Genomic DNA, 22,521 nt, shown 5'->3' with positions numbered 1-22,521 from the left:
ACCATTTCTTTCTTTGAGTATTTGTGCTGAATATTTCTCTTCCACAATTTTATATTATATGGGCTGTCATTTTATAGGTTTGAATTTTCAAGGCTGATACTGTAGAGAGTATTTCTTTCCTCCTATGCTAACCTGCATTTTGAGTCACTACCTTGCTGTACCTGTGGGGCCAACTGACCAAGCTTTTCTCTGATGGGCCATATAAAAGCATCATGGCATAACTTAGAATTAATTTTAAATTGCTTACAAAATCGTCATTAGAGCAGTTACTAATTAGTAATTCCATCTATGCTGAGAGGGATTTAAGAGGATAGTAAGAAATATAAATAACTTTACCAAACCTCAATTGTTATTAATCACTGCAGTATAGTTTACTGATTACGTGGACTTTGGGGTCAAACTGCCTGAGTTCAAATTCTGGCTTATCCATTCACTAGCTTGCAAAATTATCTACATTCTGTTTCAGTTTTGTTGTCTGTTAAAGGGAGATATTAATAGGATACTACCTACCTCGTTGGTTTTATAGGGATTAAATATACTGTGCCTAGAAGAGTTGCAAGTACATACTAGTATGTGTTACTATTTTTATTATCATTCATAAAAATCAATGATGCTGTCCCCTAAAACTGTTTTTTAATATACACTAAACTCTTAGATACTGAATGTTTTCTATTTATCTGTCTTCCAGTTTACTAAATTTCCTGTGCCTAATCTGCTAAAGCCCATCTATTGAGTTAATTTTAGTTTTTGTTACAGTTTTCTATTCTAGAATTTCTGTTCTATTCCTTTTTAGATTATATTCTTTGGTGGAATTTGTAATTTAACAAATCTGTATTTGCCATCTTTTCCTCTATTTCTTGAACATATTAATCATAGCTTATAAGGACTTTAAATGGTTAATTTCAGTACCTAGATCAACTTTGTATGTGTTTCTGTTGTTTGATATTTTCTTTTGTTATTTGGTTGTCTCTTTCCTCATGCCATAATGTAATTGACTGCCCAACATTATTTAGGGCAACTACAAAGGCTTCGGGTGATGTTATCTTTGGCCAGAGACTCATCCTTGTTTCCGATAAGGAGGTGTGTGTGTGTGTGTGTGTGTGTGTTTGTGTGTGTGCAGGGTGGGGGTGGGTGATTATCTCTGAGATGAGACAGAGGTACAGTTATGGTAAGGTTCAGACTCTTTCTGGTTTTCCTTGCTCCTAAGACCTAGCCTTTCAGGTATTCCACACGAGTCAGGAATGTATACTGGTCCCTTTTCTTGGTGGGACTTGAATTCCAATTCTATCTCCTCAGTACTTTGGGGCTGCTGAAATCTTTGTTTTTCAGAGTTTTCCCAATTGGCTTTTAGCCTCATTGTCCATATAGCTTTAGAACTCAAGAGACCTCCTTGGGGGAAACATACCTTAGCTCAGACTCAGCTCATCATGCAGTTCAGCTTTAGTTGTCTGTCCTCCTACGTTCAAAGCCAGTAAGAGCCTGTATCATCAGACTCTCTGATAAGTAAAAACAAACAAATAAATAAGATAATAACCACACTTTGTGTGCACATCTTAAAAAATGGCATTGTCTTTCTCCAGATAGATGTTCTGTCTCACCTTCATTTCCTAGTTCCTTGTCACCAGTCTTACTTACTTCATTTCTTTCCTGATCAACTTCTATGCAACACATACACACAAACACACTCAACAATTCTGGTATAAACACATGGAAAGGCTTTGAGTTGAACAGACTTTCAGAACTAACTCATAGAAACTCACCAGTGCATCAGCTGTACATTCATTCATTCATTACTCATTTTTTGAATACTTATTGATACCTACTTTGTGTGAGGTCCTCTACTGGGTGCTGGGGTTTCAGAAGAGAACAGAGGAAAAAAAAAATCTCTGCCTTGTAGAGCTTACATTTTCATAAGGGGAGATAAAAAATAGGTTACATTGTATACGTGATACATGTCCTGCAGAATTTAAGGCAAGGCAGATAAATAAGGAATTCAGGATGGAGGATGGGTTTGCAATTTTAGATGAGGGAAGACCTCATTAAAAAGGTGACATCTGCGGAAGAATTTTAGGAAGTGAAATAAATAGCCTAATTTTTCTTCTGTAGACTATGAACAATAATACTTATGTTGGAAGATTAAGTATAAATATAATATAATATATGCCTTAATATAGCTAATACATAATTAATAATGCTAATATATAAGAATTGTTCAATAAATGGTGATTTTGTTTCCCAGTTGTGTGCTTCATTTTTAATCTCTAAACTTTCAAAGTCTCCTTTAAAAAAAACCTATTTTTTTCAAATTTTTATTTAAATTCTAGTTAACATATAGTGTAATATTGGTCTCAGGAGTAGAATTTAGTGATTCATCACTTACATATAACACCCAGTGCTCACTGTAAGTGCCCTCCCTAATATCCATCACCCAGCTAGCCCCCCCATCAACCCTCAGTTTGTTCTCTATAATTAAGAGTCTCTTATGGTTTGCTTCCCTCTCTTTTTTTCCCCTTACCTTATGTTCATCTGTTTTGTTTCTTAAATTCCACGAGTGAAATCATATGGTTTGTCTTTCTCTGACTTATTTTGCTTAGCATAAGCTCCTTCCACGTCGTTGCAAAGGGCAAATTGCATTCTTTTCCATGGCTGAGTAATATTCCATTGTGTGTGTGTGTGTACACATATATATATGTATACACGCCAATATGTATACACACCACCTCTTTATCCATTCATCAGTCGATGGGTATTTGGGCTTTTTCCATACTTTGGTTATTGTTGATAATGCTGCTATAAATATTAGGGTGCATGTGCCCCTTCAAGTCAGTATTTTTGTATCTTTTGGGTAAATACCCAGTAGGGCAATTGCTGGATCATAGGGTAGTTCTATTTTTCACTTTTTGAGGATACTCCATATTGTTCTCCAGGGTGGCTGCACCAGTTTGCATTCCCGCCAACAGTGTAAGAGGGTTCTCCTTTCTCCTCATCCTTGCCAACATATGTTGTTTCCCGAGTTGTTAATTTTAGCCATTCTGACCCATGTGAGGTGGTATCTCATCGTGGTTTTGATTTGTGTTTTCCTGATGACGAGTGAGGTTGAGCATCTTTTCATGTGTCTGTTGGCCATCTGGTTGTCTTCTTTGGAAAAATGTCTAATTTAGGTCTTCCCATTTCTTAACTGGATTATTTGGGTTTTGGGTGTTGGGTTTGTTAAGTTCTTTAGAGATTCTGGATACTAGGCCTTTATCAGGGCATCTGCAAATATCTTCTCCCATTCCATAGGCTGCCTTTTAGTTTTGTTGTTTCCTTCGCTGTGCAGAAGATTTTTATATTGCTGAAGTCCCAGTAGTTCATTTTTGCTTTTGTTTCCCTTGCCTCTGGTGATGTGTCTAGTAAGAAGTTGCTATGGCTTAGGTCCAAGAGGTGGCTGCCTGTGTTCTCCTCTAGGATTTTGATGGTTTCTTGTCTCACATTTAGGTCTTTCATCCATTTTGAATTTATTTTGTGCATTTTGAATTTATTTTTTGTCACAAAATGGTCCAGTTTCATTCTTCTGCATGTTGCTGTCCAGTTTTTCCAACACCATTTGTTGAAGAGACTTTTTTCCATTAGATACACTTTCCGGCTTTGTTGAAGATTAGCTGACCATATAGTTGTGGACCCATTTCTGGATTTTCTATTCTGTTCCATTGATCTATGTGTCTGTTTTTGTGCCAGTACCATACTGTCTTGATGACTATAGCTTTAAAAAAAAAAAAGATATTGGGCGCCTGGGTGGCTCAGTTGGTTAAGCGACTGCCTTCTGCTCAGGTCATGATCCTGGAGTCCCGGGATCGAGTCCCGCATCGGGCTCCCTGCTAAGTGGAGAGCCTGCTTCTGCCTCTCTCTCTGCCTGCCTCTCTGCCTACTTGTGCTTTCTCTCTGTGTGTCAAATAAATAAATAAAATCTTAAAAAAAAAATATTTTAAAACATTTAATTATTTAATGGAAAATTGTTGTGCCAAGGTATTTATTTCTTTAAAATTTTTTGCCCCCCCCAAAATATAAATAAATAAAAAAAATAAATTTTTTTGCCCTGGAAGAGTCGTCCATAATTGCACTATTCTCTTTTCACATTTAGTTGTTACCTGTATGTGATGACATATTTGTAGTACTAGTATGCCCATCCTTTTTTTTTTTTAAAAAAGATTTTATTTATTTATTCATGAGAGACAGAGAGAGAGAGAGGCAGAGGGAGAAACAGGCTCCCAAGGAGCAGAGAGCCCGATGCGGGACTCGATCCCAGGACTCTGGGATCATGACCTTAGCCGAAGGCAGACGCTTAACCATCTGAGCCACCCAATCGCCATAAAAATGCCCATCCTTTTATGTAATGTATGTGTGAGAGAGAAGAGATGTGTACTTTTCCCACATAACATTATCACACATAATTTACTTTTTTTCTCTAGTTTCTTAATTATAAATGTCTACAGATTATTTCTCTGTATTGATGAGTTATGGTTTTTATTTTTTATTTTTTTTAAAGATTTTATTTATTTATTTGAGACAGAGAATGAGAGACAGAGAGCATGAGAGGGAGGAGGGTCAGAGGGAGAAGCAGACTCCCTGCCGAGCAGGGAGCCCGATGCGGGACTCGATCCCGGGACTCCAGGATCATGACCTGAGCCGAAGGCAGTCGCTTAACCAACTGAGCCACCCAGGCGCCCGAGTTATGGTTTTTAAAATCCTCTTGTAATTGGGAGTTTAGTTCTTAACTCAGCAGCTTCCCATCCCCGCCCCCACAGTATGTAAATGAGCCTCTATCCTAGCAGAACCTCGCAGACCAGGATACTAAAGTTTGCACAGGTGCAATGACTCACCTCAAATTATACAGCTAGATAGTCACAGGTGCAGGGTGCTGTTTAGAGCCCATTCATTCATCTCTGAAGTATTTACTGAGTTCCTACTCTGTGCCAGACACTGCTACCAACAATGGGCAGCAAAATGGAAAAGGCCTTGGCTCTCATAGAGCCTAGACTCTGGGCTTGGGCAAGGGCATGATAGTAAGCAAGTGAAAAATAGCATGATAAATAGTTGTAGATTGTTAGGAGTGATGCAAAGGATTAAACAGGACGGTGACAGCATAACTGGGGAGGAGGGAGCATTTTGGAGAGAGAGCCAGAGAAAGCCTTTCGGAGCTCAGGCTTGAAGGATAAGGATGTCTGGAGCTGGGAAACTGGTGAGGGGCAGGTACAAAAGCTCTGTGGGAAGATAGGGCCAGCCAGTGGGGAGAATGGAAGTTGTTTGTTTCAGTTTCAGGGTCCAACTAAGTGAAGACTAGAATGTTAAATGAGGGTGGTGAGGAAGACCCGGGGCTGCAGTGCTTCCAGATCCATGGCAGTAAGCCTGGGCTTCAGTTGCCATGCCAGGTAATACTAGTGGAAGGTTTAAGCGGAACAGTGTCAAGATCTGAGGTCAAGCTGTAGGTTTTTCTTCTGTCTCATCAGGTTTTTGATGAGGAAAGCCATGTTTCATGGCCAGAGCTGTGTTCCTAAGGGTCTAGCTGTCTTCAGGTGGTCACTCCAGTTTACTACCCCATTGCCACCGCTCTGAAAGGGATGACTATTCCAGAAGCACCTTCGTATATTACTGGCCAGTGTTCCTAGATAAGGTTTTGTTGTGAGGTAGATGAAGTTGTGGGGAAAGAGGGAGGTGAAAGCAATTTGCAGTGCCTTGAGCATTAGCTTGCATTGCTTCTAGGAAGCCGTTAATCATGACATGAGAACAGTTTTCCCGTATCTGGGGAGACTTGCACTTTTAGGGATGGCTCTCTTGGCAACTGTTTACTATTAAGATAATCACAGCACTGTGAGGGAGAAGCATTAAGCTCATTCCAGTGACCTTTCTGCTGGCCATTAATTGTGATTTGGAGTGAGCATTAGGAAGATCCCCAGCGTGGGAAACAAAAATAACATGTCCTGTTCTCTGGTTTTGACAAGACAGGCTGACAAATTTCACTTTATTTCCTTTCTGAATTATATTCTCTGAACCAAAGGGCATTCAAACGTGCATTTCCCCCTTACTTGATACGAGCAAATCTAATTTTTAAGGCAGTGGGATGTACCGGAACCCCCAAGAGTTGCCGTGGGTGTTACCACTCAATTACCAGGATGGGTTCTTTGCTTCAAATACAGTTTCTCCTTTATTTGTCACAGCAGCTGTTTTCTTCTTTCCAGTAGTGCTATGTGGAAACTGAGCGTCAGGCAGGTAAAGTGTCTTGCCCAAGATCATAGGCAATTAGTTAAGTGGCAAAATTAGGAAACAAATCAAGGGTTATCTGGCTTCTACACCTGTGCCATTTTTTAAATAAATAATATATGGACAAGATCTAAAATTAAAAAGTTACAGAAGTATGTCCTACAAAAAATAAGTTTCTCTCCCATCCCAGTTCCCTTATTCTCCTCCCCAGAGGGAACTACTGTTAATGAATTCTCAAGTGTGTGATTTTTACACTTTGCTGGTCTCTTGTTGAGTGGAGAGCACCAGGCACAGAATCAAGTAACTAGTAACTGAGGTGCTTAGCTAGGGTAGGTGGCCTATCAGAAACAGGAGCTTTTTCAAAATACACATGTCTTTGGGGCGCCTGAGTGGCATAGTTGGTTAAGTGTCTGCCTTCTGCTCGGGTCATGATCCCAGGGTCCTGGGATGGGGCTCATCAGGCTTTCCTGCTCAGCGGGGAGTCTGCTCCTCCCCCTCCCTCTCCCCCTCCCCTCATCCTTGCTCTCACTTGCTCACTCTCTAATGAATAAATGAAAAATCTTTAAAAAAAAAAAAAAAATACACATGCCCTATTTTGTTCTTCCTGACCAATATTCTAATTCTATAGTTTGTGGTGAGGTTCCTAAAGGAAATTGTGATTCTTTCCTTGCCTGACTCCACTGAGAACTCTACTGTTCAGGTATTGCTAAAAGGCCTTATATTTGCTTGAGGAAGGAGTTGGTACTTCCTGAAGAAAGATAAAGGAGGTTTATTGGGAGGATGGCGCTTGAAGTATACCCTGAAGAATGGGTTCTGGGAAATAACTGGATATTCCAGGTGGAGGAACTACCAAGAGCAAAGGTAGAACAAGAGTCATAAGTACAAAGTGTTAGATCAGGTGTCAAAAGCTCAAATACCGTGTGGGCTAGGCAGGTAACATCAGTGATAGTTAAAATGATAATGATAAAACAAAATGATAAATGCCAATTGACTCTTGACCTTGGTGTTAGGCCACTAAAAAGAACCTTCATTGTATTTCTGCACAAAAGAGCACACAATGTGTATTTTTTGAATATTCAGAATTAAAAATTTTAAATGGGCGAGAAGCTTATGCTGTGTTTCACTGTTAAAAGGTTGTAACTTCATTCTTGGAAAGTTTGTTTTTTATTTATGGTAAAATTAGTACTTCTTTCCCTCTAACTTTTAAATATAAGTGGCATTTAACATCTGTGTGTGTGTGTTACAAGAACCAATCATGGGGCTCTTTCTGTCCTATTTTGAGTTTAGCTTTTTTGGAAGCATCCTCCCCCATCCTACTGACCTATCTGTTCCTCTCCAGAAGGGTTTTTTTCCCCCGAAGCAACATCATTTATATTCTCACTTGAGCATTCTGATATCTTGTTTTAGGGTCCTAAAAGTAGAGCTTTTAGCAAAATGAATGAACTGTGGTTTGCTTCATGACAGGTCTTTCCACTCACAGGTTGAAGGGCTCTAGCTTGCTTGGTCTCATTTGATCTTCATCATTTTAGCACTGACAGTAAATCACACAGTGGTCATACTCTTCCTTGGATATATTTCCTTGTTATCTTTTACTTGTCACATCAGGATCATGAAAACCCTGCCGCTCATTAACTTTGTAAATTTAAATAGGACCCCTTGCAAAGCACATTGAATAAGCATCAATAAAGCACAACATGGGATGTTTGTGAAGGCATCAATCATCTGTCTGTTGCACCCACTTCTGTCATTTTAGCACTTTCTGCTCTCTAAGAACTCAGAATACCGAAGGGATGGACAACTGAAAGAGACAGATGAAACGGTTGATTTGTTGAGTTGTTAAATGCAGCTGGGACAGGTAATTAAACAGTCCCACTCCCGCAGAGAAGCCTGCAGCAATGTAACATGAAGTCTCAAAAACCCAGCTGTACTCAGATTTAGATTCAGAACTAATATTAGGTAGGCCTCTTTCAGATTGACAGATTTCGTAAACATCATTTCTGGTTTATTTGTTCAGCGTGATTGAAGATGGAGCATGTGTGTTTTGTTCATGGTTTAAGTTTCTGGGGAGTGTGTGCTGTTTATAGATGTGGGAGAATTGCCTACGAGGGTACAGCCCTGTATCTGGAAGGCAAGGGATTCCATGGGTGACCCTCTGTGCTCCAGCCTGTTCCTGACTTCAGCAGTTGCATGGGTGTGGTGGGGAGTAGGGTCAGCCACATGAATAGGTCAGGATTAGGAAGGGGGGATGAGTGAGGAGACTGGATCAGTTCCCTCCTTAATCCTTTTATTTTTTATGGGGGCGTATTTTTATGTAAGTAGCAACAGTTTGTATGTACAGCAATTCTTTGTTTTAATTTGGGTACTTTCTTGCAGAAATTGCTATCACCATCTACTCAGTTGCTCGAACAAAAATTTAGCCATTACCTCTTTCATTGACCTTCCACAAGCAGCCCCCTAGCAGGCTGTTTGTAGGACTGATGTGTTCTTACCCTTCAATTCTTACCACACATGTCCCCATCTCTGGGAAACCTACCCTGACCAACTTTCCAAAATGACCTCCACCAGTTGTGTGTGGTATCTTGACCCTGATTAGTTCCTTCATAGCATTTATCACAATTAGTAATTATTTGGTTTTTGCTTGTTTGTTGGTGAATTGTTTTCTTTTTGTTGTTTTTAAAGATTGATTTGTTTGAGAGAGAGATTGAGGGAATGTGAGCAGGGGGAGCGGCAGAGGGAGAGAATCTCAAGCAGACTCCTGAGAAGCACAGAGCCTGACTCAGGGCTCAATCTCATGACCCTGAGATCATGACTTGAGTCGAAATCAAGAGTCAGACACTTAACTAACTGAGCCCCCCAGGTGCCCTTGTTGGCGAATTGTTTTCTTACTTGTTTGTGTCTGCTTGCCCTCTTGCTTATTTATTGTCTGTCTTTCACACTGATGTTAGTTCTGTGGGGGGTCAGGACTGTTTCTTTCATTCACCTTATGATTCCAGCCCATAACGCAAATCCTTGCACATAGTTTATATCCTATAAATATATGCTGCATATCATGTCCAGACTAGATTGTAGATCGGTGGTATGCTTGTAAATGTCTAGCTCTCAAAACAGCAAAAGAAATCAAACGAGGGCGCCTGGGTGGCTCAGTTGATTGAGCGACTGCCTTCGGCTCAGGTCATGATCCCGGAGTCCCTGGATCAAGTCCCGCATCGGGCTCCCTGCTTGGCAGGGAGTCTGCTTCTCCCTCTGACCCTCCCCCCTCTCGTGTGCTCTCTCTGTCTCATTCTTTCTCTCTCAAATAAATAAATAAAATCTTAAAAAAAAAAAAAACGAAAAGCAGTCCAAATTTGTAGTATTTACCAGTACCTGTGGTGTAAATAATCCCACCATGGCAGATTTCAAGCTACCTGAATGACATCACTGACACTAAGTTGGGAAACGATTCACAATAGCACTTCGTTTCAGATTTCTCTGTGGGAACAGAGCTATTTAATTACCTTGCCCAGCTTCATTTAGCAACTCAACAAATCATCCATTTCATTTGTCTTTCAGTTCACCCCTTCAGTAGCATATAGAGTATTTAGATAGTATTTCCACTGTACATAGTAGTCCCTTAAAGAAGGTAGATAGTGTGGTAAAAATAATTAGGAAATGATGGATTTTGAAGACTTATTAGATTTATTTTTAATATCATTTATTTAACTGTAGCTGTATAGAATTTATTTTTTAGTGATGGCTACATTTAACAGCTGACTTGCAAAATTCCTGAAAATTGAGCAATCTGTTCTTGCAAGCAGTCTTCATCCCACTGGGGATGACCTATGGTTGGACATACTGACCACTCTGCCCCAGTGTTTGCTTCATAAACAAAGGAAGGGAGAGAGTTGGCAGACATGGATGGGTTAGTTTTTCTTTACAGAAACATTTGTCTGAGAGTTTTTATTTAACCTTTTTAACTATTAAAAGACTAAAAATACAAAAACAAACAAACAAAAAAACAAAACCCACCAACATTAATAAAACCGATGTCGTCTTCTGGTTTGATATGCATGATTTGGTACAGTGACTCGGCAAGAGGATGAAGGGACCACAGTGAGAAATAAAGAAATCACAGAGAGGAAACAAGAGTAAAAACAATGCTAATCTTCCATTTAGAGCATTAGAACATCTTATTGCCAGAGATGGTTGTAGATCCTGAAGTGCTTGGTGGTCAAGAGCACTTAATTTTCAGAAAATTAGCCCAGGGCCAGAAATCCCTCATGCCTGTTTTAAGTCATTGAGGTCTTGGTGTGCTGGACTGCTTGCCACTTCACATTTGTCTGTGTGTATATAGTGAGAAGGAAATCAGCCCCAGATGGTGTCTGAAGCCTGTAGAACTCTGGGGATTCAGAGCAGATGACTAAGGGGAGGTGACAAGCTCAGAGATAAGGGGTCACAGGGAATAGGAAATATGAAGGAAGAACCATGTTGTGGATGCATTGCCATGCTGTGTAGGGTTTTCTCCTTATCAAATATATAGTTAGAGGAGGGCCTGGTATTTTTAGATAAATAGACTGTTGATATAGGAAATAGAAGTCATGATTAGTACCATTTACCACATTTGAGTTTATATAGCCTCAATGAGAAATCATGAGCTCCATCTTTAAAAGTCAAGGGAATAGAGTTTGGTGAGTGCATTTGACCTTTACAGCCAACAACACCAGGTGTCATCTCTTTACCTTGACATGGGCTAGAGTTTCTTAACCCTTGACTCATATCTGAGCCCATATGAATCCTTCTAAGCCAACAGTGTCAATCCTAGGATGGAATAATGATTGCCTTCCTCATTACATAGCCACCCTTCCCCAACTGGAAATTGTTCCCACTAAAGTTGGTGAGATGGAAAAGGAGTTTTTTTTTTTTTTTTTTTTTTTAAAGATCTTATTTATTTGACAGAGAAAGAGACAGTGAGAGAGGGAACACAGCAGGGGGAGTGGGAGAGGGAGAAGCTGGCTTCCCACTGAGCAGGGAGCCCTATGCGGGGCTCGATCCCAGGACCCTGGGATCATGACCTGAGCCAAAGGCAGATGCTTAACGACTGAGCCACCCAGGTGCCCCAGAAAAGGAGTTCTTGGGTGAGGCATCATTTTTCACAGATTAGTTCAAAAAAATATTTAATGAGTCCATGTTTTGTGCCTGGTACTATTGTGGGGTCTGAGGTTATAGAGAGAAGATACAAACTTTGCACTTAAGCAGGGGGAACAATCAAGAAAATAGAAATTCTAAACACAGTAGTTATGAGCTGTGATGGAGATCTATACAAGGTGGTCTTGGACCCCAAACAGAGGCACATTAACTCAGATATCAGGAAGAACTTCCTGGAAGTGACACTGCCTTAGTATTGAAGTGTGAGTGGAAATTAGGTAATAAGGAGGAACTAGAATGTTCTGAGAGATGGGAAGCCCTGCAGAAAAGTGAAACCTAGAATCCATACTGGGAACTATAGAAAATTTGGAATGCCTGATGCTTAGAATTGAAGGCAGGACTGTACATCCGTCTCTCTATCGGGAATCTGAAAGGAAAAGAGGAGTAAGAGCAAGAAGACAAATTATTCATATTTTATTGGTGGCTAGTTTTCCCATTATTGTCCTCCATTGGGACCTTGATGATCTGATTCAAGAGGTGGGACTTTCATGTCAAAATAATACTTGATGGAGGATTAACAGCTGGATATGCCCTTGTCAGGTCTGATGTTGTTGCTTTGTGTTTTGCTACAGCTGCTGCCGATTCATACTCTGAGGCTTGGCATGGAAGTGGATTCCTTTGATGGGCACCATTATATCTCTTCAGTTGCTCCAGGTGGTCCTGTTGATACACTGAACCTCCTGCAGCCAGAGGATGAGCTTCTTGAGGTAAAATTTCTGAGAGATAAAAGACACAGGACAGTAATTTCTGAGTTGTAGGAAAATGTATTTTTACTAGAAATACACTGAATTACATTACTGCCAATGTAATGTGAACTACTTACATTGAAAAATACTTGGGGACTATCTTTTCTTTTTTCTTTTAAATTTTATTTTATTATGTTAGTCACCATATATTACATCATTAGTTTTTGATGGGGACTATCTTTTCAAGTATACAACACAGTATTGTTAACGATAGTCCCTAAGTTGCTGTAAGAGAAGATCTTAAATGTTCTTACCACCCCCCCACCACACACACAAAATGGTAACCATGTGAGTGATGAATGTGTTAACTAACTTCATTGTGACAGTATTTCACAATATAGATGTATGTCGAATCATCACATTGTACACCTTAAACTTACACAATGTTGTGTGTCAATTTTATCTCAATAAAACTGGAGAAAATGAAATAAAGGCAAAGAAGAATACAGCCTATGTAATGATAAAGAAAATAGATAATATGCTTTCAGTTCATTTTCCCCATCTTTTGGGACTCCTTAGATGTTCTTTTGAGTGCTTATTTAAGTGATTGAGAAAGAAGCTAATGTCCTGTTTTAGTTTAATAGCATAATTAGGATTTTTTTAGCAAATTTCTTTTCTTTTTTAAAGATTTTATTGATTTGTCAGAGAGAGAGCACGCACAAGCAAGGGGAGGGGCAGAGGGAGAAGCAGGCCCCCTGCTGAGCAGGGAACCAGATGCGGCACTCGATCCCAGCACCCTGGGATCATGACCCAAGCCGATTAACTGATGGGCCACCCATGTGTCCCAGCAAAATTCTTAAGAGACAAATTCCTACCCCTTGTTTGCAACATGTAGACACATTCACTTGCAGGTTTTATTGGTTATTTCTAATAAGAATTAGACTAGCTGGATAGGCTAATGTATTTTTTATTTATTTATTTTTTTTTATTCATGAGAGACAGAGCGAGAGAGAAAGGCAGAGGGAGAAGCAGGCTCCCAAGGAGCAGGGAGCCCGATGCGGGACTCGATCCCAGGACCCTGAGATCATGACCTGAGCCGAAGGCAGACGCCTAACCATCTGAGCCACCCAGGCGCCCCTGGATAGGCTAATGTATTAGGCTTATGTATTACTGACTGGTATTCAGATTGTCTCCTTGGGACTTGCTTCCCCAACATGGCAGCCTCTGTGGGCTCACTCAGGCTCCCCAGCCTGTCTTCAGCTAGAGCAATTCTAGAGCACTTCTGCTTTGATATAACCTTCTTGAGAGATTTTGTTAGATTGGATGGTCTTAGAGCTAATGTAACAGCATTGAATCCCCTAATTTTAAAGACAGGAAAATAAGGCATTGATTTTCCCCAACTTTATATACTCATAGCATGATGACTTTAGTTCATGTTTTCTACCTCCCATTTCACTGTTTTTTCAAATACACTACTTCCTAAGCTTATAAAAAAATAAATGTGGGAAATGGTCAGACTTAAAGCTATGTAAAAGAAGGTTCTGCCAAGAGTTAGGAACCACAAGAAGTTCTAACTTGGGTTTAATAGAATCAACCTTGTAGCCTTAGCCAAGATTAGACTCCAATGGGCCTTGATTTTAGAGATGTCTTTCTAAGGTTGATGTTTACTCAAAGTGAAATGACAAGGATAGCAAATAGGGTTGTTGGGTGCAGCTGCATTTTTGAGCAGTGTCTGGCCACCTAGAGAAGTATGTTGAGAATTCTGGGCTGACTTTTGAGGTCAGAGGGAAAGTTGCTATGACTGGTGGTTAAATTTTGTTATAAGCATAGGAGGGCAAGATGTTGGAGTCCTGTTTTAAGCTGTAGTAAGCAGCTTATTTTTAGAAGTGCTCAGGGAATCCTACTGGGATGCTTATTGTGGAATAATGTCTTTAGGTTTTACTACATGACTTAGGGTTTTTTTGTTTTGTTTTTTGTTTATTGTTTTGGTTTTGGTACTGAGATCATATCTTTTGATTGTTGGGGCACATACATAGCTTTATGGATATCAAACATGATAATCTATAGATTAGAGACCATTTCTGTAGTTTTTAGGTATTGAGAAAGGAGATATTTTTGTGTGGAGAGAAGTGGAATTAGTAAAAACCAGTTTGATTCTCTTTTTTTTTTTGGGAGAAATATACATGTATTGTATACCTGAAAGTAACATGGTATGTCAACTACAATTTTTTTAAATTTTAATTTCAGTGTAGTTAATATACAGCATTCTGTTAACTACAATTAAAAGAATAATAAAATACTTTTTCTCCAAGAAAAAATATGCATACAAAACATATAATCAGGTAGTATACTGAAGTTCTTAAGTAAAGATTTCTGGTGAAAACACTGGAGAATAGGGAGTGAAGCAAAGGCTTGAAGTCAGAAGAGCTGCCTCTGCATTTTAATTTGCCACAGCTTCACAATCTGTCCTCTGACATGTCACTCAACTGTTTTTGAGAGTTGTTTTTTCATCAATAGATGGCTACCTCACCATTATTTTATGAGGGTCTAGTGGAATATCATCAATGTAAACTTTTATTTTATTTTAAAGATTTTATTTATTTGAGAGAGAGTGTGCGAGCTGGTGGGGGTGGGTGTGGAGAGGAACAGAGGGGGAGGGAGGGGGAAAGAATCTCCAGCAGACTCAATGCTAAGCATGGAGCCTGACCTGGGGCTCAGTCTCAGAACCCTGAGATCATGACCTGAGCTGAAACTAAGAGTCAGACACTTAACTGACTGAGCCACCCAGGTGTCCCTTAAGCTTTATTTATTTATTTATTTTAACATACAGTGTTTTATTAGTTTCAGGCATACGATATAGTGACTCAGCAATTCATACATCACCCTGTGCTCATCACGACAAGTGCCCTCCCTAATCCCCTTCACCTGTTTCACCCACTCCCCACCCACCTCCCCTCTGGTAACCCTCAGTCCTCTGTAATTAAGAGTCTTTTTTTTTTTTTTTAAGAGTCTCTTTCTTGATTTGTCTTTCCCCCCCCTTTCCTCATTTGTTTCTTAAATTCCACAAGTGAAATTGTATGGTATTTGTCTTTCTCTGACTTATTTCACTTAACATTATATTCTCTAGCTCCATCCATGTCATTGCAAATGGTAAGATTTCATTCTTTTTTATGGCTGAATAATATTCCTCTGTGTGTGTGTGTGTGTGTGTGTGTGTACCACATCTTTATCCATTCCCTTCATCAGTCGCTAGACACTTGGGCTGCTTCCTTAATTTGACTGTTGTAAATAATGCTGCTGTAAACATTGGGGTACATGTATCCCTTTGAATTAGTGTTTTTGTATTCTTTGGGTAAATCCCCAGTACTGTGTTTGTGGGATTGTAGGGTAGTTCTATTTTTAACTTTTTGAGGAACCTCCATACTGTTTTCCAGAGTGGCTGCACTCATCCATGTAAACTTTAAAGCATTATCTCACTGTGAGAGATAATACTTGGCAGTATTATCACTGTAAAAAGGCATAAACAATCTTTATGGGTTAAGATGAATGAGGATTGAATGAGGTAATGTGGTGGGACAATACTTGTACAGTGTTATGTACTCTGCAAATGTGTATGTGTGTGTTCTTTCTAATAACAAAGTCTGAATAATTGAGACTTGATAGCACTTAAGAGAGTCTCAAGTTGGAGGGCCTAGAGAAATAGTGTGAACTCTAAAATAAAAATGGGCTTATTCTGAATAGCCAGATATAGTAATAAAAAATCTCTCTAAAGTTAGCCAAATAAACTCCTGAACCTAAAGTGTGTGTGTGTGTGTGTGTGTGTGGAGGGGGTGTACCCCTTAGAGCTTAAAACCAGAAACACAAATATGCTTTGGGGTTAGAACATTGTTCCAAGTCTTAGCCCAGAGCAGCTATTTACAGCAGCCATAAATCCTCTTAGATAGGGGTAATGGTAATGGGAAATGTGACCAATCCCTTTAACAGTGGAGAGTAGTGAGGAGGACTACCAGGCACTGCTATAATAATTGGAGACGATTCAAATGAATAAATAATGAGCTAAATAAATATTTAAATGTACTCCAAGATAAAAACCTGAAAAGTGATTTTCTAATTTGTTGAAGTAATGTGAAACACAAATTAAGACTTGCATATGGGGAGAATTCCTGGCTTTGGTTATACCCGCTTGCTTGCTTCTCAGGATAGGGCACTGCACATTTGGATGATTTGAGAACTTTCTGTGTTTTGGCACCAGTTGGCACTGGGGACATGATGTGACCAGTGAAGGTTGACTTTGAGTTCTTCTGAGGAAAAACCTTTATCAGCTGCTGAACTTGCTGTTCCCCGGATCTCTTTCATCAGTCAGAAAGTCCTGGGAGATGATATTGACTTTTCTACCAGGACCAGCTCCCTGAAGCACATATGGGTCTCTTTACTCTGTTGTGATATCTCTGTAAATAATTAAGAGGCAGAGAGATGATGTCTGGCCTGACGGCTAAGTGCTTGTATGTTGAGGGCCTGAGAGTGACTCCCATGGATGATTGACTTGGGGCTCAGGCCGCTGCCGCGGAGATGCTTGCAACAACCCACAGTGTCATATTCTCAGAGAAGGACAGGTTCTGTGCAAAGGTTTCTCCCAGGAAAGTCAGCCCCGCCAGTGATCTGGACATTAGCATGGCACCTGTCAGAAACTGATGCCCGCCCAGAAATATCTTTAAAACTAATAATGCCACTGAACCCTCCCAGGAAGGTAGGAGTCAGATGGGAAAAGATTGGGTTAATGCCTGGATTATGTTCATGCCTCAGCTTTTGGGCAGTAGCAGGCAGATCAGTTTTAGTGGCATTGAGTCAGAACTGAGAGAGCTTCTGGAGCTTAAGTCAAATAGATAAAAAATTAGAATAGGTTTATCTTTCTAAGTCATCTTTGGTGCAAAATATTATTACTGTGCACTAAAATATGAAACTTAGATAATTTTATGGTGATAAGTGCGAAGCATTAGGAGTAGTTGGTTATCATTTTGTTCTTTTAAGCATATGGAACACACATCAGACAATTTGAAAACTGACACACCTCCTATACTTGACGGCTGTGTGAGCAGAACATGTAAGAATAGAAGGGAGGGAAACTTACATGTATTTCTATAGATATGATTTCTCTAGGATGGTATTAAGCATCAGAGAGGGAGAAAAACCATGAGAGACTCTTAACTCTAGGAAACAAACTGAGGGTTGCTGGATGGGAGGTTGGGGTGGGAATGGGGTAACTGGGTGGATGGGCATTAAGGAGGCCGTGTGATGTGATGAGCACTGGGTGTTATATGCAACTGATGAATTAATTGAACTCTACATCTGAAACTAAGGATTTGCTATATGTTGGCTAATGGAATTTAAATTAAAAAAAAGTTTATGGCATGTGAAAGAAAATTGTGAAAAGTGATGCTAAATTTTTTTTTTAGTGATGCTAAATTTTGACAGCTGAGTATCCTAGATTTTCTTACCTACACATTGTAAATTGAGCGGTTTTTAATTACAGCTTTCAAATTAGTGTGAATATCTATAATGATACTTTTATGAAATGAAAAAGCAAAAGGAGGTGGTCTTAGGAAGGCTAGCAATGATATCTAGTGTATTTAAGGAGAGATGTATAGAAGTAGATGAGGGAATTCAACATTGGAGGGTAGAAAAGAGAAACCATGGAGGTGTGAAAAATTAGATCACTTGTCATCTGCACACATCTTAGACTTTGTTCACTGAAATTCAATAAAGGTTTAGCCTTAATTTTTATACATTTGATTTCTAATGTTTTTAGTTACTACTAAAATAATGTGGTTACGTTTAGACCCTTTGTTCATGGGGAAAATAAAACAATCCGGTTTTTATTTGGATAGATCCACGTGAGCATGGGACTTTGGTTTTTTCTTCGGGGCCGGCTCAATTCTGACTTATCACTTGTCTTTCTAGGTCAATGGCGTGCAACTGTATGGGAAATCTCGCCGAGAAGCAGTCTCTTTTCTCAAAGAGGTGCCTCCTCCCTTTACCTTGGTTTGCTGTCGACGATTATTTGATGATGAAGCTTCTGTGGATGAACCAAGGAACACTGAAGCCCCTCTTCCCAAGATGGAGGTACTAGCTGAATATTCTATGGTTCCCATAGGAATGAGCACTCATCAAGAATGCCCTGAAGAGTGTATTTGGATATGAAATGAGGGGAGAAATTTCCATCTTCTTTTATTTGACTACAGTAGCGCTCAAGGGCAATAATGCATAGCTTTACAAACCCTTACTTTTCGTTTCACATCATAAAACTTTTTCTCTTCTTTTTTTTCTTTTTACTTGAAATGTTGGTGACATTAATGTGCATGCACTTCGATTTTAGAGAACGTTTTTTTAGTAATTTCCTGGGCTCATTACTTTTGGCTCCCAGTTCAACTCAGTTCATCTTAAACTTAAGATGTTGGTGAGTGTTGAATATCTAATGGACTTCCCTTTTTCAGAGCCTTAGAAATATGAAGATCTATGACCAATTTCGAAGTGAGTAAAAATTGCTGTAAAAGCCTTCAGAAGGTCAGAGAATAAAATAACATTTTCTGTGCTCTTGGTACTTTTTTTTTTTTTTTTAAGAACATTGTGATTATAAAAACAGTTTTAAACACGTGCTTTACCATTTTTTTTTTTAAGATTTTATTTATTTACTTGACAGAGACAGCGAGAGAGGGAACATAAGCAGGGGGAGTGGGAGAGGGAGAAGCAGGCCTCCCACGGAGCAGGGAGCCCAATGTGGGGCTCGATCCCAGGACCCTGGGATCACAACCTGAGCCAAAGGCAGACGCCTAACGACTGAGCCACCCAGGTGCCCCTGTGCTTTGCCATCTTATGCCAATTGTAACGTCATCTCTTATGCCACTTCCCCTACCCTACCCCCACTCCCTTACAGATTATAGTTCCTTAACACCAGTTTATTTATTTATATATTTTTTAAGATTTTATTTATTTGACAGAGAGAGAGTGTACAAGCAGGGGGAGCAGCAGAGGGAGAGGGAGAAGCAGACTCACCGCTGAGCAGGGAGCCTGATGCAGGGCTTGATGCCAGGACCCTGAGATCATGACCTGAGCTGAAGGCAGACATTTAACCAACTGAGCCACCCAGGTGCCCTGAGCTGAAGGCAGACATTTAACCAACTGAGCCACCCATTAACACCAGTTTAGACACACAGAGCCTTCCCTTTACCTGCCTGTGGTCTGAGTTTCAAGATAATCATGCATCTACCACTTAGTGAATTCTTGAGCAAATAACTTGACTTTCTGTTCATATTCTTTCTTTGAAAATTGGGGATACTTATAGTACTTACTGCCCTCATCAGTTTGTGTGAGAAGGAAATGAAGTAATATATGCCCAGCTCTTAGTGCAATGCCTTGCACATGAGAAGTGCTCTGGAAAAGTTAATTATAGCTCTTGACTCCTCCAGTCCAGCCATCTTTGTTTCCTGATTTCCTGAAGTATGTGCGAGGCTAGCCCTGCCTTATGGTCACAGATGCTTTCATGTGTATTAAGCTTGCTTTTACAAGAAAACTTAGCTCCTGTGAGCAGAGTCGTATCTTAAAATTATTTTGTGTCTCATAGTGTGTTTATTCTGTACCGGGTGTATAAGAATTGCTTAGTCCATTATTGATTGAGAATCTTTTTTTTTTTTTTTTTAAAGATTTTATTTATTTGACAGAGAGAGACACAGCGAGAGAGGGAACACAAGCAGGGGGAGTGGGAGAGGGAGAAGCAGGCTTCCCCCCGAGCAGGGAGCCCAATGCGGGGCTCCATCCCAGGACCCTGGGATCATGACCTGAGCCGAAGGCAGATGCTTATTGACTGAGCCACCCAGGTGCCCCGAGAATCTTTTTTTTCTTAATGTTTATCTTTGGTAAAACATATTTCAGGGAAGGAACTTGAATACCACTTTTGTGATTCTTAGTATCTTTGCTAAAATTCATGTGGATGAGGGCTTACCTCTAAAGATTGATAAAAATGCCTTTAATCTAATCTTACAGGGTGTGTAAATCACCCAGCTTGCTGACTCAGTGCTCCCATCTGTCATCCTTTACCACAATGGGTAAACAACAGCTTTGAATTATTCTAAATGTCAGCCTTGCTGCCCATTAGTTGATTGCTTTCTATTCTGTAAATACAGGAGTTATACAGAATTGATTGTATCAAAGTGATGTATCTCAGGTTGGAGTATAATATCTTATATACCTTGGATGCTTTAAAATTTCTGTAAACTTAGGCTTTATAAGTGTGTGCGGTTTCTTAAAATCCTGGCTTTTCTTTTTTTTTCTTTTTTCATTTATCCCCATATCATCTTAGGTTCTTAAACCTTATCTGGTTAGGCAGCTCAGCCAGAATTCTAATGCTCATTAATGAGTGAGGGTATTAAATGCCCCAGTAAAACATCATTTTATATTAGCTATTGGAACTTTACTTTTTATTGGAAGGTATAAAAATGTTTTCTTTTTAAATATCATTTCCTCACATCAGACTGATATATACAGAGGTTATTGATCCAGAACATCCCACTAATTTCAAGTTTTGTAATTCAAGAACCCAGAAATTGTTCCCATGTTTAGACTCAATCCACCATGGATTGAGTTTTGACTTTCCATGTCCTGCGGGGACAGTTTGAGATCTGGACCAACCCTAATTTAAAAAATGTTTTTGTACTTGCTATGGTGCCTTACTCTTCCATATTAGATGGGTCCCCTCCCTTTGATTTCATTAAGTGGATTTTCTAATGCAAGTCACTAAAAATTATGTTCCTGGGAATGATGCACTTTGATTCTATTTACTAAGAGCACTCTAAGTTTTAAGAAGTCTATTTTTAAAGATTACTATTTAGTCTGTAGCTTTATTTAAAAAGTTTCAAGGGATATGCAGTCAAAGATGGATGATTTGTTAATGTATTGGACAAATATTTATCAAGCGCCTACTGTGAGCCGAGCTCTGTTGTGCGCTGAGTGGATAGCTATTGGTAAACCCCATGGTAGCCCACACAGAGTTTCCATTCTAGCTTGTCATTTTGTTAGTTGCTAGGGCTACAAAGAAAAAGAAGATAATCTTTGAGCTTCAGATAGATGTTCAGAGTATTTTGAGGAAGATAAATCATATGAAAACGCAATACAGTGCTGTAAATAGTAATAAAAACTGAAGTTTGAAGTAGCTCTTCTTCTGTGTAGTCGACTCATTTACCCGCTATCCTTGAGCTTCCTAGAAGTCCCTGTAGCAGTGACTCTCCCTGAAAGGAGGGGGGAGCCTGGAATAGGGGCTTTGGGCGTATGAAGTCAAGGAAAATAACCAAGGACTTGTGTATTGGATAGTTTTGCTGACTTAGATCCTCCAAGATGAGATTTTCATTATTTCAACTCAGTGATTTTTTTTTTTTTTTACCAGTTTTTTAGACTTAGATGATTCCCAAGGACTTGGATTTTTTTCCACTTTTCCTAGTGAAGTTTTTCTTGAAAATTTCCAGAAGCCAACGAAGTGGTTTCTTTTGTGTCTTGTACTATCCTCTCTCTCTGTTGGCATCTTTCTATCTTTCACTGTAATTATGAGTTCATGTTTTGCTACCTAAATATCTTATAAGCTTTGATTTTATATGGTATTTTCATTTTTTTTCTTAAATTGCTTATTTTTCCTTTTATGCTTCTAATGGGATGACAGAACTCATTGAAGTATAAGAGGTCAGTGTTAATATTTTGAATGAAACAGGTACTTTACATTTAAAAAAATCCAACTCTATGAACAGTCTGCATTTTTTTTTTTTTAAGATTTTATTTATTTGACAGAGAAAGACACAGCGAGAGAGGGAACACAAACGGGGAGTGGGAAAGGGAGAAGCAGACTCCCCACTGAGCAGGGAGCCCGATGCGGGACTCGATCCCGGGACTCCAGGATCATGACCTGAGCCGAAGGCAGTCACTTAACCAACTGAGCCACCTAGGCGCCCTGTGAATAGTCTGCATTTTTAAGTACTTGAATTTCCATGAAGATCTTATACTAGAGTGTGTATGCCCCAGGGCATGCCCCTTCTGAAAAGATTAAAAAGATAAAGTATGCATGCCAAAGAGAATTCCCAGTTGGAGAAGAAGCTATGAGATTCCTGATATGTTAATTCTTTTCAGAATTGAAAGGACAATGTTTTGAAGCATTTATCTTTTTCAGGCTGACCACAGTGTAGGCATCAATACTGAAGATGATGATGATGGGGAATTAGCACTATGGTCTCCTGAAGTCAAGATTGTTGAACTCGTAAAAGATCATAAAGGCTTGGGATTCAGCATCTTGGATTACCAGGTATAAGAATCTATATTGAGTTTTTGGAGAGATTTGTTTTAAAGGTATGTGAAGTAGTAATTATTTAAGGTACCCACTAGG

At 39.5% G+C, this 22,521-nt stretch overlaps 1 protein-coding gene across 8 annotated transcripts in view; it reads left to right on the top strand.

Moving 5' to 3' along the window:
- Positions 1–22,521, top strand: part of PATJ (PATJ crumbs cell polarity complex component) — a 353,127-nt gene that overhangs the window by 53,214 nt on the left and 277,392 nt on the right. For all 8 annotated transcript variants that reach the window (XM_035018405.1, XM_035018407.1, XM_035018410.1 and 5 more), the window contains exons 15-17: positions 11,991–12,125; positions 18,063–18,224; positions 22,309–22,440. In XM_035018405.1, coding sequence (XP_034874296.1) covers positions 11,991–12,125; positions 18,063–18,224; positions 22,309–22,440 — 429 coding nt within the window. The remainder of the gene's footprint in view (positions 1–11,990; positions 12,126–18,062; positions 18,225–22,308; positions 22,441–22,521) is intronic.

Source organism: Mirounga leonina, unplaced genomic scaffold (assembly GCF_011800145.1).
Source record: "Mirounga leonina isolate KUSES-001 unplaced genomic scaffold, KU_Mleo_1.0 Mir_173, whole genome shotgun sequence".
In the NCBI taxonomy this organism is placed as follows: Eukaryota; Metazoa; Chordata; class Mammalia; order Carnivora; family Phocidae; genus Mirounga; species Mirounga leonina.
The sequence above is the reverse complement of the archived record's forward strand: the minus strand, read 5'-3'. Positions and strand labels throughout refer to the sequence as shown.